This window comes from Lutra lutra, chromosome 3 (assembly GCF_902655055.1).
Source record: "Lutra lutra chromosome 3, mLutLut1.2, whole genome shotgun sequence".
In the NCBI taxonomy this organism is placed as follows: Eukaryota; Metazoa; Chordata; class Mammalia; order Carnivora; family Mustelidae; genus Lutra; species Lutra lutra.
Genome location: NC_062280.1, coordinates 137,480,631 through 137,498,591, shown reverse-complemented (window position 1 = coordinate 137,498,591; position 17,961 = coordinate 137,480,631). Strand labels below are relative to the sequence as shown.

Here is a 17,961-nt window from a genome sequence, read left to right as displayed (position 1 = left end):
GTTCCCCTTTCTCTACAACCTCACCAACATCTGTTGTTTCCTGAGCTGTTAAATTTTAGCCCTTGCGACTGGTGTGAAATGGTATCTCCTTGTGTTTTCGTTTGCATTTCTCTGAGGCTGAGTGATGTTCAGCATTTCTTCCATGTGTCTATTGGCCATCCGTGTGTCTTCTTTGGAGAAATGTCTGTTCATGTCTTCTGCCCATTTCCTGACCACATGTTTTGGGTGTTTGGGTGTTAAGTTTGATAAGTTCTTCATAGATTTGGATACTAGCCCTTTATCTGATAAGGTATTTGCAAATATCTCCTCCCATTCTGTAGGTTGCCCTTTAGCTTGGTTGATGGTTTCCTCTGTTGTGCAAAAGCTTTTTATCTTGGGGAAGCCCCAACAGTTCATTTCTGCCTTTGTTTCCCTGGCCTTTGGGGATGCGTCTAGCAAGAAGTTGCTGTGGCCAAGGCCAAAGATTTTGCTGCCAGGCCAAGTCTGTTCTCCTCTAGGATTCTGATGCATTCCTATTGCTTGTGTATGTGTCTTTGTGAGTCTGTGTTGATACAAGTATATAAGTACATATGTGCATATATGTCCCTGTAAATATGTATTTATCTTTATTCATTTATAGCTCACAATTTACTGGTGATTTCCTCATCCATGTCCGATTTCAATTCAGTCACGGAAGTGCTAAAGGATTAAAGAGGCACATAGTCAGACACCACAGGTAATGCCAGACTGACTCCCCCCCCCACCCCCCACCCCCCGTTTAAATAGCTGCAACTGCTCTCTACGTATGAACTGGTCAATCTTTAAAAGTTCATGCATGTGTCATCTAATTTAACCTGGTAGGTCACTTTTTGTTAGAAATGAGGCTCTATTTAAGAGGCTAAGGACTATGTTAGGCCTACAAATAAATAATGTATCAATCTGTAAGAAGTACTATACTGTCACCCTAATCCCAGTGTGTAACAGCCTTTTCTGGTAGAATTTATTTCAAATTCAGCTGCACTTTAGAGGTACAGATCTCTTTGACCCCAACTCGTTTCATGACTCTCAATTCCCTTCATCACCTGCTTACTCTTCATGCTTCCTGGTTGCCTTTCCTGCCCCTCAGGCAGGGTCAGTGGCTAAAGGCCCGAGGCAGAGGCTCCTTCCAGTTTGGTGGTAGGTTTAGAGCACCAGCCTCACATCGGGGCAGAGCTCTGGAGGGTGACGGACACATCCAGGATCCATTAGCTGCATCCTTTCTGCTGACCCCTCCTTCCTCCAAATAAATTTTCCTCCTCCCTTGCCCATTCTAGTAGAATCTCATCCACAATAGTCAAGGGTGGACAAATATGAACAAAACCAGGAATCAAAAAGACTCTCTCTAGAGCCTGTTCATCCTTTTTCCACTTCCGTTCAAAAGACCAAGAATATTATTACATAGAGAGGCTTACCATGAGAAGATGTTACAAACAGTATCGCGGGAAGTCTGTATTCCCATGTGTGATCCTGAGAGCAAACATCCCAAATCTCAGTGCGTATGTCTGTGTGTGTGTGTATTTGTGTGTGTACAGATACATATTTATGTAGGTATTCATCATAGCTCACACGACTTCGGAGAGTCCTTCAGTGGATGAGGCTGTCCATTCACTCTGGCCAGGGCTAAAGGATTAAAAACAGACACGGTAAGACATCACATGACTTCCAGACTTACTTTCTTCGTTGAACTTATAAACTCACTGACACTTAGAAAGTTCACATGCAAACCAATTATTTGAAACCTAATATCTCGTTTGCCCTAGAAACGAAGACTTAAACATGTTTGTAATAAGTATTATGGACCTAGCAAAAACACAGATGACTCAAGGATCAAGTACAGATCCTAACTACTGAGCCTGGCCAGTGTGGAACGGCCTATTATGGTGGAACTGATCTCAAATTCACCCTCAATTTGCAGGTATACCTCCTTCTTTCCCATCTAATTTCCTGCTTCTCCCGTCCCTCCTTCACCACTTCTCACCTCCCAAGCTTGCCTTCCCTGCCCTCAGATGGTGTCAAGTAGCTGGCAGGTCTGAAACAGGGGCTCCCTCCACGTGACTGTGGCTTTGGGACAGTGGCTTCACATGGGGGCAAAGCTCGGGAGGGTGAAGGATCCAGGTTTGATGAGCTCCTTTCTTTCTGCTGAGGGCTCCTCTGCCCCCTGCCTACTGCTACCTCCTCCTGCCTTCAATAGCATTCTGCCCCTTCTTCACCCAATCAAGCCAGTCTCGTACACAGGCATTCTGGAAATCTCCGAAAGGGTCTTGGTTGGTAGTCACTAGGAGGAAGAAGGAACCTCCTAGGACCTGTTCTTCTTTAACCCAACTGGAGCCAAAAAGGATAAACCGTTGCCTATAGGTGCTACATTGAAAAGATTCAGAGAGAGTCAAAGACACTGCATTGTTGCAGATGTTCTTAGGAATAACCACGAGAGACTGCGGACTCTGAGAAACAAACTGAGGGTTTTGGAGGGGAGAGGGGTGGGGGTTAGGTGAGCCTGGTGGTGGGTATTAGGGGGGCACGTAAGGCAAGGAACACTGGGTGTGGTGCATAAACAATGATTCTTGGAACACTGAAAAGAAGTCAGATGAAATGGGGGAAAAAAGAATATATTTGGAAACTTCATCTATTTCTTTAATTTTTTATTTACATTCAGTTTAATTAACATATACTGTATTTTAGTTTCAGAGGAAGAATTCAGTGATTCATCAGGTGCACACAACACCCAGTCCTCATTACTTCAAGTGCCTTTCTTAATGCCCATCACCCAGTTACCCCATCCCCCTCCCACCTCCCCTTCAGCAACCCAGTTTGTTCCCTACAGTTAAGAGTCTCATATGGTTTGTCTCACTGTTTTCCTCTTTTCCTTCCCTTCCCCCATGCTCATCCGTTTTGTTTCTTTAATTCCACATGAGTGAAACCGGATGGTATTTGTCTTTCTCTGACTGACTTATTTCACTGGGTAAAATATCCGTTAAGTTCCATCCACGTCATTTGCAAATGGCAGGATTTCATTCTTTTTGATGGTTGAGTACATATACACCACATCTTCTTTACCCACTCATCTGTTAGACATCTCGGGTCTTTCCATAGTTTGGCTACTGTGGACACATTGCTGCTGTGAACATTAGGGTGCATGTATCCCTTCAAATCACTATGCTTGTATTCTTTGAATGAATATCTACTAGTGCAATTGCTGGGTTACAGGGTAGCTCTATGCTTTTTAACTTTCTGAGGAACCTCCATACTCTTTTCCAGAGTGGCGGACCGGTTTGCATTATTCCCAGCAACAGTGTACGAGGGTTCCCCTTTCTCTACAACCTCACCAACATCTGTTGTTTCCTGAGCTGTTAAATTTTAGCCCTTGCGACTGGTGTGAAATGGTATCTCCTTGTGTTTTGGTTTGCATTTCTCTGAGGTTGAGTGATGTTCAGCATTTCTTCCATGTGTCTATTGGCCATCCGTGTGTCTTCTTTGGAGAAATGTCTGTTCATGTCTTCTGCCCATTTCCTGACCACATGTTTTGGGTGTTTGGGTGTTAAGTTTGATAAGTTCTTCATAGATTTGGATACTAGCCCTTTATCTGATAAGGTATTTGCAAATATCTCCTCCCATTCTGTAGGTTGCCCTTTAGCTTGGTTGATGGTTTCCTCTGTTGTGCAAAAGCTTTTTATCTTGGGGAAGCCCCAACAGTTCATTTCTGCCTTTGTTTCCCTGGCCTTTGGGGATGCGTCTAGCAAGAAGTTGCTGTGGCCAAGGCCAAAGATTTTGCTGCATCTGTTCTCCTCTAGGATTCTGATGCATTCCTATTGCTTGTGTATGTGTCTTTGTGAGTCTGTGTTGATACAAGTATATAAGTACATATGTGCATATATGTCCCTGTAAATATGTATTTATCTTTATTCATTTATAGCTCACAATTTACTGGTGATTTCCTCATCCATGTCCGATTTCAATTCAGTCACGGAAGTGCTAAAGGATTAAAGAGGCACATAGTCAGACACCACAGGTAATGCCAGACTGACTCCCCCCCCCACCCCCCACCCCCCGTTTAAATAGCTGCAACTGCTCTCTACGTATGAACTGGTCAATCTTTAAAAGTTCATGCATGTGTCATCTAATTTAACCTGGTAGGTCACTTTTTGTTAGAAATGAGGCTCTATTTAAGAGGCTAAGGACTATGTTAGGCCTACAAATAAATAATGTATCAATCTGTAAGAAGTACTATACTGTCACCCTAATCCCAGTGTGTAACAGCCTTTTCTGGTAGAATTTATTTCAAATTCAGCTGCAGTTTAGAGGTACAGATCTCTTTGACCCCAACTCGTTTCATGACTCTCAATTCCCTTCATCACCTGCTTACTCTTCATGCTTCCTGGTTGCCTTTTTGCCCCTCAGGCAGGGTCAGTGGCTAAAGGCCCGAGGCAGAGGCTCCTTCCAGTTTGGTGGTAGGTTTAGAGCACCAGCCTCACATCGGGGCAGAGCTCTGGAGGGTGACGGACACATCCAGGATCCATTAGCTGCATCCTTTCTGCTGACCCCTCCTTCCTCCAAATAAATTTTCCTCCTCCCTTGCCCATTCTAGTAGAATCTCATCCACAATAGTCAAGGGTGGACAAATATGAACAAAACCAGGAATCAAAAAGACTCTCTCTAGAGCCTGTTCATCCTTTTTCCACTTCCGTTCAAAAGACCAAGAATATTATTACATAGAGAGGCTTACCATGAGAAGATGTTACAAACAGTATCGCGGGAAGTCTGTATTCCCATGTGTGATCCTGAGAGCAAACATCCCAAATCTCAGTGCGTATGTCTGTGTGTGTGTGTATTTGTGTGTGTACAGATACATATTTATGTAGGTATTCATCATAGCTCACACGACTTCGGAGAGTCCTTCAGTGGATGGGGCTGTCCATTCACTCTGGCCAGGGCTAAAGGATTAAAAACAGACACGGTAAGACATCACATGACTTCCAGACTTACTTTCTTCGTTGAACTTATAAACTCACTGACACTTAGAAAGTTCACATGCAAACCAATTATTTGAAACCTAATATCTCGTTTGCCCTAGAAACGAAGACTTAAACATGTTTGTAATAAGTATTATGGACCTAGCAAAAACACAGATGACTCAAGGATCAAGTACAGATCCTAACTACTGAGCCTGGCCAGTGTGGAACGGCCTATTATGGTGGAACTGATCTCAAATTCACCCTCAATTTGCAGGTATACCTCCTTCTTTCCCATCTAATTTCCTGCTTCTCCCGTCCCTCCTTCACCGCTTCTCACCTCCCAAGCTTGCCTTCCCTGCCCTCAGATGGTGTCAAGTAGCTGGCAGGTCTGAAACAGGGGCTCCCTCCACGTGACTGTGGCTTTGGGACAGTGGCTTCACATGGGGGCAAAGCTCGGGAGGGTGAAGGATCCAGGTTTGATGAGCTCCTTTCTTTCTGCTGAGGGCTCCTCTGCCCCCTGCCTACTGCTACCTCCTCCTGCCTTCAATAGCATTCTGCCCCTTCTTCACCCAATCAAGCCAGTCTCGTACACAGGCATTCTGGAAATCTCCGAAAGGGTCTTGGTTGGTAGTCACTAGGAGGAAGAAGGAACCTCCTAGGACCTGTTCTTCTTTAACCCAACTGGAGCCAAAAAGGATAAACCGTTGCCTATAGGTGCTACATTGAAAAGATTCAGAGAGAGTCAAAGACACTGCATTGTTGCAGATGTTCTTAGGAATAACCACGAGAGACTGCGGACTCTGAGAAACAAACTGAGGGTTTTGGAGGGGAGAGGGGTGGGGGTTAGGTGAGCCTGGTGGTGGGTATTAGGGGGGCACGTAAGGCAAGGAACACTGGGTGTGGTGCATAAACAATGATTCTTGGAACACTGAAAAGAAGTCAGATGAAATGGGGGAAAAAAGAATATATTTGGAAACTTCATCTATTTCTTTAATTTTTTATTTACATTCAGTTTAATTAACATATACTGTATTTTTAGTTTCAGAGGAAGAATTCAGTGATTCATCAGGTGCACACAACACCCAGTCCTCATTACTTCAAGTGCCTTTCTTAATGCCCATCACCCAGTTACCCCATCCCCCTCCCACCTCCCCTTCAGCAACCCAGTTTGTTCCCTACAGTTAAGAGTCTCATATGGTTTGTCTCACTGTTTTCCTCTTTTCCTTCCCTTCCCCCATGCTCATCCGTTTTGTTTCTTTAATTCCACATGAGTGAAACCGGATGGTATTTGTCTTTCTCTGACTGACTTATTTCACTGGGTAAAATATCCGTTAAGTTCCATCCACGTCATTTGCAAATGGCAGGATTTCATTCTTTTTGATGGTTGAGTACATATACACCACATCTTCTTTACCCACTCATCTGTTGATAGACATCTCGGGTCTTTCCATAGTTTGGCTACTGTGGACACATTGCTGCTGTGAACATTAGGGTGCATGTATCCCTTCAAATCACTATGCTTGTATTCTTTGAATGAATATCCACTAGTGCAATTGCTGGGTTACAGGGTAGCTCTATGCTTTTTAACTTTCTGAGGAACCTCCATACTCTTTTCCAGAGTGGCGGACCGGTTTGCATTATTCCCAGCAACAGTGTACGAGGGTTCCCCTTTCTCTACAACCTCACCAACATCTGTTGTTTCCTGAGCTGTTAAATTTTAGCCCTTGCGACTGGTGTGAAATGGTATCTCCTTGTGTTTTGGTTTGCATTTCTCTGAGGCTGAGTGATGTTCAGCATTTCTTCCATGTGTCTATTGGCCATCCGTGTGTCTTCTTTGGAGAAATGTCTGTTCATGTCTTCTGCCCATTTCCTGACCACATGTTTTGGGTGTTTGGGTGTTAAGTTTGATAAGTTCTTCATAGATTTTGGATACTAGCCCTTTATCTGATAAGGTATTTGCAAATATCTCCTCCCATTCTGTAGGTTGCCCTTTAGCTTGGTTGATGGTTTCCTCTGTTGTGCAAAAGCTTTTTATCTTGGGGAAGCCCCAACAGTTCATTTCTGCCTTTGTTTCCCTGGCCTTTGGGGATGCGTCTAGCAAGAAGTTGCTGTGGCCAAGGCCAAAGAGGTTGCTGCATCTGTTCTCCTCTAGGATTGATGCATTCCTATTGCTTGTGTATGTGTCTTTGTGAGTCTGTGTTGATACAAGTATATAAGTACATATGTGCATATATGTCCCTGTAAATATGTATTTATCTTTATTCATTTATAGCTCACAATTTACTGGTGATTTCCTCATCCATGTCCGATTTCAATTCAGTCACGGAAGTGCTAAAGGATTAAAGAGGCACATAGTCAGACACCACAGGTAATGCCAGACTGACTCCCCCCCCCACCCCCCACCCCCCGTTTAAATAGCTGCAACTGCTCTCTACGTATGAACTGGTCAATCTTTAAAAGTTCATGCATGTGTCATCTAATTTAACCTGGTAGGTCACTTTTTGTTAGAAATGAGGCTCTATTTAAGAGGCTAAGGACTATGTTAGGCCTACAAATAAATAATGTATCAATCTGTAAGAAGTACTATACTGTCACCCTAATCCCAGTGTGTAACAGCCTTTTCTGGTAGAATTTATTTCAAATTCAGCTGCAGTTTAGAGGTACAGATCTCTTTGACCCCAACTCGTTTCATGACTCTCAATTCCCTTCATCACCTGCTTACTCTTCATGCTTCCTGGTTGCCTTTTTGCCCCTCAGGCAGGGTCAGTGGCTAAAGGCCCGAGGCAGAGGCTCCTTCCAGTTTGGTGGTAGGTTTAGAGCACCAGCCTCACATCGGGGCAGAGCTCTGGAGGGTGACGGACACATCCAGGATCCATTAGCTGCATCCTTTCTGCTGACCCCTCCTTCCTCCAAATAAATTTTCCTCCTCCCTTGCCCATTCTAGTAGAATCTCATCCACAATAGTCAAGGGTGGACAAATATGAACAAAACCAGGAATCAAAAAGACTCTCTCTAGAGCCTGTTCATCCTTTTTCCACTTCCGTTCAAAAGACCAAGAATATTATTACATAGAGAGGTTTACCATGAGAAGATGTTACAAACAGTATCGCGGGAAGTCTGTATTCCCATGTGTGATCCTGAGAGCAAACATCCCAAATCTCAGTGCGTATGTCTGTGTGTGTGTGTGTGTGTGTGTGTGTGTGTATTTGTGTGTGTACAGATACATATTTATGTAGGTATTCATCATAGCTCACACGACTTCGGAGAGTCCTTCAGTGGATGAGGCTGTCCATTCACTCTGGCCAGGGCTAAAGGATTAAAAACAGACACGGTAAGACATCACATGACTTCCAGACTTACTTTCTTCGTTGAACTTATAAACTCACTGACACTTAGAAAGTTCACATGCAAACCAATTATTTGAAACCTAATATCTCGTTTGCCCTAGAAACGAAGACTTAAACATGTTTGTAATAAGTATTATGGACCTAGCAAAAACACAGATGACTCAAGGATCAAGTACAGATCCTAACTACTGAGCCTGGCCAGTGTGGAACGGCCTATTATGGTGGAACTGATCTCAAATTCACCCTCAATTTGCAGGTATACCTCCTTCTTTCCCATCTAATTTCCTGCTTCTCCCGTCCCTCCTTCACCACTTCTCACCTCCCAAGCTTGCCTTCCCTGCCCTCAGATGGTGTCAAGTAGCTGGCAGGTCTGAAACAGGGGCTCCCTCCACGTGACTGTGGCTTTGGGACAGTGGCTTCACATGGGGGCAAAGCTCGGGAGGGTGAAGGATCCAGGTTTGATGAGCTCCTTTCTTTCTGCTGAGGGCTCCTCTGCCCCCTGCCTACTGCTACCTCCTCCTGCCTTCAATAGCATTCTGCCCCTTCTTCACCCAATCAAGCCAGTCTCGTACACAGGCATTCTGGAAATCTCCGAAAGGGTCTTGGTTGGTAGTCACTAGGAGGAAGAAGGAACCTCCTAGGACCTGTTCTTCTTTAACCCAACTGGAGCCAAAAAGGATAAACCGTTGCCTATAGGTGCTACATTGAAAAGATTCAGAGAGAGTCAAAGACACTGCATTGTTGCAGATGTTCTTAGGAATAACCACGAGAGACTGCGGACTCTGAGAAACAAACTGAGGGTTTTGGAGGGGAGAGGGGTGGGGGTTAGGTGAGCCTGGTGGTGGGTATTAGGGGGGCACGTAAGGCAAGGAACACTGGGTGTGGTGCATAAACAATGATTCTTGGAACACTGAAAAGAAGTCAGATGAAATGGGGGAAAAAAGAATATATTTGGAAACTTCATCTATTTCTTTAATTTTTTATTTACATTCAGTTTAATTAACATATACTGTATTTTTAGTTTCAGAGGAAGAATTCAGTGATTCATCAGGTGCACACAACACCCAGTCCTCATTACTTCAAGTGCCTTTCTTAATGCCCATCACCCAGTTACCCCATCCCCCTCCCACCTCCCCTTCAGCAACCCAGTTTGTTCCCTACAGTTAAGAGTCTCATATGGTTTGTCTCACTGTTTTCCTCTTTTCCTTCCCTTCCCCCATGCTCATCCGTTTTGTTTCTTTAATTCCACATGAGTGAAACCGGATGGTATTTGTCTTTCTCTGACTGACTTATTTCACTGGGTAAAATATCCGTTAAGTTCCATCCACGTCATTTGCAAATGGCAGGATTTCATTCTTTTTGATGGTTGAGTACATATACACCACATCTTCTTTACCCACTCATCTGTTGATAGACATCTCGGGTCTTTTCATAGTTTGGCTACTGTGGACACATTGCTGCTGTGAACATTAGGGTGCATGTATCCCTTCAAATCACTATGCTTGTATTCTTTGAATGAATATCCACTAGTGCAATTGCTGGGTTACAGGGTAGCTCTATGCTTTTTAACTTTCTGAGGAACCTCCATACTCTTTTCCAGAGTGGCGGACCGGTTTGCATTATTCCCAGCAACAGTGTACGAGGGTTCCCCTTTCTCTACAACCTCACCAACATCTGTTGTTTCCTGAGCTGTTAAATTTTAGCCCTTGCGACTGGTGTGAAATGGTATCTCCTTGTGTTTTGGTTTGCATTTCTCTGAGGCTGAGTGATGTTCAGCATTTCTTCCATGTGTCTATTGGCCATCCGTGTGTCTTCTTTGGAGAAATGTCTGTTCATGTCTTCTGCCCATTTCCTGACCACATGTTTTGGGTGTTTGGGTGTTAAGTTTGATAAGTTCTTCATAGATTTTGGATACTAGCCCTTTATCTGATAAGGTATTTGCAAATATCTCCTCCCATTCTGTAGGTTGCCCTTTAGCTTGGTTGATGGTTTCCTCTGTTGTGCAAAAGCTTTTTATCTTGGGGAAGCCCCAACAGTTCATTTCTGCCTTTGTTTCCCTGGCCTTTGGGGATGCGTCTAGCAAGAAGTTGCTGTGGCCAAGGCCAAAGAGGTTGCTGCATCTGTTCTCCTCTAGGATTGATGCATTCCTATTGCTTGTGTATGTGTCTTTGTGAGTCTGTGTTGATACAAGTATATAAGTACATATGTGCATATATGTCCCTGTAAATATGTATTTATCTTTATTCATTTATAGCTCACAATTTACTGGTGATTTCCTCATCCATGTCCGATTTCAATTCAGTCACGGAAGTGCTAAAGGATTAAAGAGGCACATAGTCAGACACCACAGGTAATGCCAGACTGACTCCCCCCCCCACCCCCCACCCCCCGTTTAAATAGCTGCAACTGCTCTCTACGTATGAACTGGTCAATCTTTAAAAGTTCATGCATGTGTCATCTAATTTAACCTGGTAGGTCACTTTTTGTTAGAAATGAGGCTCTATTTAAGAGGCTAAGGACTATGTTAGGCCTACAAATAAATAATGTATCAATCTGTAAGAAGTACTATACTGTCACCCTAATCCCAGTGTGTAACAGCCTTTTCTGGTAGAATTTATTTCAAATTCAGCTGCAGTTTAGAGGTACAGATCTCTTTGACCCCAACTCGTTTCATGACTCTCAATTCCCTTCATCACCTGCTTACTCTTCATGCTTCCTGGTTGCCTTTTTGCCCCTCAGGCAGGGTCAGTGGCTAAAGGCCCGAGGCAGAGGCTCCTTCCAGTTTGGTGGTAGGTTTAGAGCACCAGCCTCACATCGGGGCAGAGCTCTGGAGGGTGACGGACACATCCAGGATCCATTAGCTGCATCCTTTCTGCTGACCCCTCCTTCCTCCAAATAAATTTTCCTCCTCCCTTGCCCATTCTAGTAGAATCTCATCCACAATAGTCAAGGGTGGACAAATATGAACAAAACCAGGAATCAAAAAGACTCTCTCTAGAGCCTGTTCATCCTTTTTCCACTTCCGTTCAAAAGACCAAGAATATTATTACATAGAGAGGCTTACCATGAGAAGATGTTACAAACAGTATCGCGGGAAGTCTGTATTCCCATGTGTGATCCTGAGAGCAAACATCCCAAATCTCAGTGCGTATGTCTGTGTGTGTGTGTGTGTGTGTGTGTGTGTGTATTTGTGTGTGTACAGATACATATTTATGTAGGTATTCATCATAGCTCACACGACTTCGGAGAGTCCTTCAGTGGATGGGGCTGTCCATTCACTCTGGCCAGGGCTAAAGGATTAAAAACAGACACGGTAAGACATCACATGACTTCCAGACTTACTTTCTTCGTTGAACTTATAAACTCACTGACACTTAGAAAGTTCACATGCAAACCAATTATTTGAAACCTAATATCTCGTTTGCCCTAGAAACGAAGACTTAAACATGTTTGTAATAAGTATTATGGACCTAGCAAAAACACAGATGACTCAAGGATCAAGTACAGATCCTAACTACTGAGCCTGGCCAGTGTGGAACGGCCTATTATGGTGGAACTGATCTCAAATTCACCCTCAATTTGCAGGTATACCTCCTTCTTTCCCATCTAATTTCCTGCTTCTCCCGTCCCTCCTTCACCACTTCTCACCTCCCAAGCTTGCCTTCCCTGCCCTCAGATGGTGTCAAGTAGCTGGCAGGTCTGAAACAGGGGCTCCCTCCACGTGACTGTGGCTTTGGGACAGTGGCTTCACATGGGGGCAAAGCTCGGGAGGGTGAAGGATCCAGGTTTGATGAGCTCCTTTCTTTCTGCTGAGGGCTCCTCTGCCCCCTGCCTACTGCTACCTCCTCCTGCCTTCAATAGCATTCTGCCCCTTCTTCACCCAATCAAGCCAGTCTCGTACACAGGCATTCTGGAAATCTCCGAAAGGGTCTTGGTTGGTAGTCACTAGGAGGAAGAAGGAACCTCCTAGGACCTGTTCTTCTTTAACCCAACTGGAGCCAAAAAGGATAAACCATTGCTTATAAGTGCTACATGAAAAGATTCAGAAAGAGTGAAAGACATTGTATTGTCATGGGTGTTCTAGGAATGCTTCTCAACTTCATCCCTTTTTCTCATTTGATTTATGTTTGTCTGTCGTTTGTGCGTCTGTTTTTATATATAAGTATTTTCATATATGTCCATATAGATATATATTTGTCTTTATACACTTATAGCTCACATTTTACGGGTGACTTCATAGCCATCTGATTTCAGTTCAGTCAGGGCAGTTCTAAAGCATAAAGAGGCACATAGTCAGACACCACATGTAATTCTAGACTAAATTTTTTACTACTTAAATAGCTACAACTGCTGTAAACATATGATCTGGTCAACCTTTAAAAATTCCTGTATATACCACCTAAATGCACCTGGTAGGTCATTTATTATTAGAAATGGGGCTTTATACAAGATGGTAATAATAGAACTATGCTATCACCCTGCAATTGCACTACTGTGTATCTACCCCAAAGATACAGATGTAGTAAAAAGAAAAGCCATATGTACCGCAATGTTCATAACAACCATAGGCACAATTTCCAAACTGTGGAAAGAGCCAAGATATTCTTCAACAGATGAATTGATAAAGAAGATGTGATCCATATCTACAATGGAGTATTATGCCTCCATCAGATAGGATGAATATCCAACCTTTGTATCAACATGGATGGGACTGGAGGAGAATATATTGAGTGAAGTACGTCAAGCAGAGAGAGTCAATTATCATATGTTTTCACTTAGTTGTAGAACATAAGGAATAACATGGAGGACCTTAGGAGAAGGAAAGGAAAAGTGAATTGGGGGAAATAGGAGGGGGAGACAAAGCATGAGACACTGCGGACTCTGAGAAACAGAGGGTTTTGGAGGGGAGGGGAATGGAGGGCTAGGTGAGCCTGGTGGTGGACATTAAGGAGATCATGTATTGAAAGGAGCACTGGGTGTGGTGTATAAACAATGAATCTTCGAATACTGAAAAAATAAAATAAAAAGATGCTAATGACTATGTTAGGCCTACAAATAAATAATCCATCAATCCATAAGAAGTTCTATACTGTCACCCTAATCCCTATGTGTAACAGCCTTTTTTATAGAAATTATTTCTAATTCAATTTCAATTTGGAGGCACCCATCCCTCTTATTCATTTAAATTCCTAGTTCTCTTTCTCTAGTTCGCTTTCTCTCTTCTCCTTACTTTCATTAAGGGTTTGGCTGCTACTAAGGGAGACAAATGTACTCAAGTGAAGAAGCATCCCTCTTATGGCTTCCGCTCTTATTCAACTAAATCTTTAAAAAAAAAGAAGAAGAAGAAGAAGAAGATGATAGAAAGTTACCTACATATACTACAGTAAGAACTTAGAAGCAGTATTAAAGATACTCTATTGCCATGGATGCCCAAGAGTGACTATTACAAATCTCAGTCTCTCTCTTTACTGTTCCATGTGTGTATGTGTTGAGATTATATATATCATTTTAAATTTATGCATGCACAGCTCACATTTCAATGGTGAAATCCTCATAGTTTTCCAATGTCAGTTCACTCTGGGAAGGGCTAAAGAATCAGAAAGGCACATAGACACCACATGTAATGTTAGACTGACTTTTTTCCATTTAAATACCTACAATTGCTCTATACTTATGAACCAGTCAATCTTTAAAAATTATTTACTTATCACCTAAATGAACCAGGTAGTTCATTCTTCATTAGCAATGAGGCCTTATATAAAAGATGCCATGACTTAGGCCTATAAATAATGTATCAATAATATAAGAAGTTCTATACTGTCACCCTATTCCCAGTGTGTAATAGCCTTTTCTGGTAGAATCTATTTCAGATTCAGTATCAGTTTGGAGGCACCCATCCCTCTTATCCATTTAAATTCCTGGTTCTCAGGGCTTTCTTCTCCTTACTTTCGTCTAAGGGTTTGGCTGCTACTAAAGGAGACAAACCTATTTAGGGGAAAAGCATTTGTCTTATGAATTCTTTTATTCAACTAAATCTAAAAAAAGAAAAAAAAAGACAGTTACATATATACCCCACAGAGAAGACTCAGAAACAGTTGTGGGTTTTGTTTGTTTGTTTGTTTGTTTGTTTTTCAGAAGCAGTTTTGAAGACTCTCTACTGCCATGGATACTCCTGAGAGTGACTTTTACAAATCTCAGTCTCTCTATTTTTTCATGTGTGCATGTGTTGAGATTATATATATCATTTTAAATTTATGTATGCATATCTCACATTTCACTGGTGGGTTCCTCATAGGTTTCCAAAGTCCACTCACTCTGGGCAGGGCTAAAGAATCAAAAAGGTACATTGTCAGACATTGGGTAATTCTAGATATACTTTTTCCATTCAAATAGTTACAATAGTCTATGATATGAACCGGCTGATTTTTAAAAATCCAAGTGCAAATCAGTAATCTGGAACTTGGTGTGTCAATTTATTATTAACAATGAGGTTTATATGGTAGTAATGATTATCTTATGTCCATGAGTAGTTAACACATCAAGATTTAGGTAAGATGTTCATTATTAACCTAATCCAATGTGTAACTACCTTTGGTGGTGGAATTTATTTCAACTTTAGTTTGTAGGTTTAGAGGTACATATCTCTTTGACCTCAACTAATTTTGTGATTGGTGATTCCCTCCATCACCTGCTTATGCTACATGAAGGTGTTTTAGGGTCAAGTAACTAACAACCTGAGACAGAGGCTCCCTCCAGGATGATGGCAGATTTGGGTTTGGAGGATCAGCATAATACAGCAGCAGAACTCCAGAGGGTCATGGACACAACCAGTGTATTACCTCCATTATTTTCTGCTGAGGTCTCCATTTTTCTGTCCACCACTGACTCCTTATTTCAAATACCATTCTGTTCTTTCTTGGCCCACCCCAGTAGAGTCTCCTATATAGGCAATCTGATATTTTAAGGATTTGCCTGCTACTAACTAAGGGTAACAAACATACTTAGAGGAATAAGCATCCCTTTCATGACTTGCTCCTCTTTTATTTAAGTGAATCTTTAAAAGATAAAGAGTTACCTACAGATGTAATTGTGAGAAGACTTAGAAACAGCTTTTTGCTGTACTGCTTTGGATGCTCCTGAGAGTTAATTTCATAAATTTCAATCTTCATTTCTTTCGGTTGTATTGCTGTGTGTGTGCATGTGTATGAATATATAAGTGTTTATGTTGATAAGAGTATGTATATGTATATATGTACTTATTACTTTACACACACACACACACACACACACGCATATATATATATTTATGCTTTTCAATTTCACATTTCATGGCTGCCTTCCTCATAGGGTTCTGATGTTAATTCATAATGGTTTGGGCTAAAGGATTAAAAAGGTACATGGCCAGATACCACATATAATTCTAGATTTACTTTTTTTGTCCAAAAAATTGTAATTACTCTATGCTCATGAACTGGTGGATCTTTAAAAATTCGTGTAATGATAAACTGAATCTGACACATCATTTTTTGTATTAGAAATAAGGCTTTAGACTACTGGGCAAGATGGTGGAATGTGAGGACCCTATGCTCCCCTCATTCCATGGATACACCTAGATAACACCTACATCAATATAGATAACCCCCAAAATAACCCAAGAGTGGCAGAACAGACTCCACAGTCCTAAATGTAGAGAAGAGACCACATCAAAGAGGGTAGGAAGGGCAGAGACACAGTCAAGAACTAAATGGGCCCACAGAACTCCCCACAGGGGTAAGGGATGTGGTGGACACAGAGAGGATAGATGAGAAGACCCCGCACCAGGCACCCCAGGCATGTGAATCAAGCACAGAGAAGACAAACTGCCATAACACTGGGCTTTGCAAGCTGGAGGGGAGCAACTTCACTAGTTCTTACAATCAGTGGTACTCAATGCCTGGAACGTTAAAAATTAGTGGGCTCAGCTCTGGGAGAGCTGGAGGACAATATGAAACTAAGTACCTGGTCTTAAAGAACACAACAAACAGCTCCCCGAGATATAGCATTGACACAACAATTTGAAAAACACCTGGGGTGCAAAGGAAGGAGATTTATTTACTAATCTCAGAGCATGTTCGGGAGGGGGAGGGAAACTTTGGGAAACATCTCCAAGAACAAAAGTGCTGGCAGGTGTCATTTCCCTCCCCAACCTCTCAGCCAAGTTACGTAGACACTTGTGGGAACCGGAGCAGCACACTCTCCACCTAGCTTACTAACAGTGTATTCTGCACCCCTGTTCTCCTGCTGACATGTCCCTACAATCCCAGACTGGGCAGGAGTTTTTCATGAGTGGCTGCAGGTCTCTTTCCATACTGGATCACTGTAGACCAAGCGCCCCTCTCTCATAGCAGAGAGACCCATAGCAGGAGATCTTCCAAAGCTGTGTCACAAGCAGTATGCCAGCATCCCTAACAGGGGCCAGTGCCACTCCAAAGTGACCCATGCCCTGGCGTAAGGGAAAGATAATCATGCACACCAGTTCAACTATAGACCCAATAGTGAGTGGGGGGGCAAACATCTGGTCTGACTGCAGGCCCTGCCCACCAACAAAAGCTTCTCAGAGCACAACAAGTGAGAGTGCCCTGCAGTGGCAAATGGCAAATAGTCTGACTCAACTCAAGCTAGAGGTCGCCCCAGACTGGCCCACTAAAACACAGGGAACAAACCCTGCCCATAATAGGCAAAGAGAGCCATTGCTAATGACTGGACTGAGGGCAAGCAAAGCTCAGCTGCAACATGAGGGCATACACGACACACATAGAAGACACTCCTGAAGTGCCAGGTTCTGTTGAATAGGGGACTGCACTGTAGCACACCACTGGCACTCTTCTTTCAAGAACAGGAGATGTAGCTACTTTCCCAAGACATGGAAACAGACAGAGTTAAACAAATGAAAAGACAGAGGAATATGTCCCAAATTGAAAAAAAAAAAAAAAAAAGGACAAAAATCACAGCAAGAGACCTAACAAAATGGATATAAGTAACGTTCTTGATAGAGAATTTAAAGTAATGGTCATAAACCTACTCACTGGACTTGAGAAAAGAGTGCAGAACTTGAGTGGGAACTTCAACAGAGAGAAAGAAATGATAAAAAAGAACCAATCAAAATGAAAAATTCAGTAACTGAGATTAAAAATACATTAGAGGGAATGAGTACTAGAAGTAGAAAAATGAATCAGTAACCTAGAGGAAAAAGTAATGCAAAGCTATCAAGCTGAAAATGAGAAAGGAAAAAAAAATAATAATGAGAATATATTAAGAGAACTCAGTGCCATCATCAAGCATAATAAGATTCATATTATAGGGATTCCAAAAGGAGATGAGAGATAAAATGGGGCAGAAAATTTATTTGAAGAAATAAAGTGGAAAACTTCCCTAACTTGGGGGAAGAAACAGAAATCCGGATCCAGGAGGCAGAGAGACCCAAACAATATCAACCCAAGGAGGTCTACAGCAAGACACATAGTAATTAAGATGGCAAAAAAATAGTGATAAAGAGATAATTTTTTTAAAGATTTATTTGAGAGAGAGTGCATGCACAAGCAAGTAGAGTGGCAGGCAGGGGGAGAGGGAGAAGTGGGCTCCCCTCTAAGCAGAAAGCCCTATGTGGG

General features: G+C 42.5%; 2 protein-coding genes across 2 annotated transcripts in view; one reads left to right on the top strand and one right to left on the bottom strand.

Moving 5' to 3' along the window:
- LOC125096357 (phosphatidylinositol 3,4,5-trisphosphate 3-phosphatase TPTE2-like) overlaps nt 1–1,638 on the bottom strand; it is an 83,540-nt gene extending 81,902 nt beyond the window's left edge. The window contains exons 1-2 of the mRNA XM_047723260.1: nt 1,585–1,638; nt 625–678 (exon numbers count right to left, since the gene is read on the bottom strand). Of these exons, the coding sequence (XP_047579216.1) occupies nt 625–646 (22 nt within the window). The 5' untranslated portion in view covers nt 647–678; nt 1,585–1,638. The remainder of the gene's footprint in view (nt 1–624; nt 679–1,584) is intronic.
- Nucleotides 1–17,961, top strand: part of LOC125096359 (28S ribosomal protein S31, mitochondrial-like) — a 764,428-nt gene that overhangs the window by 174,181 nt on the left and 572,286 nt on the right. The window lies entirely within an intron of this gene.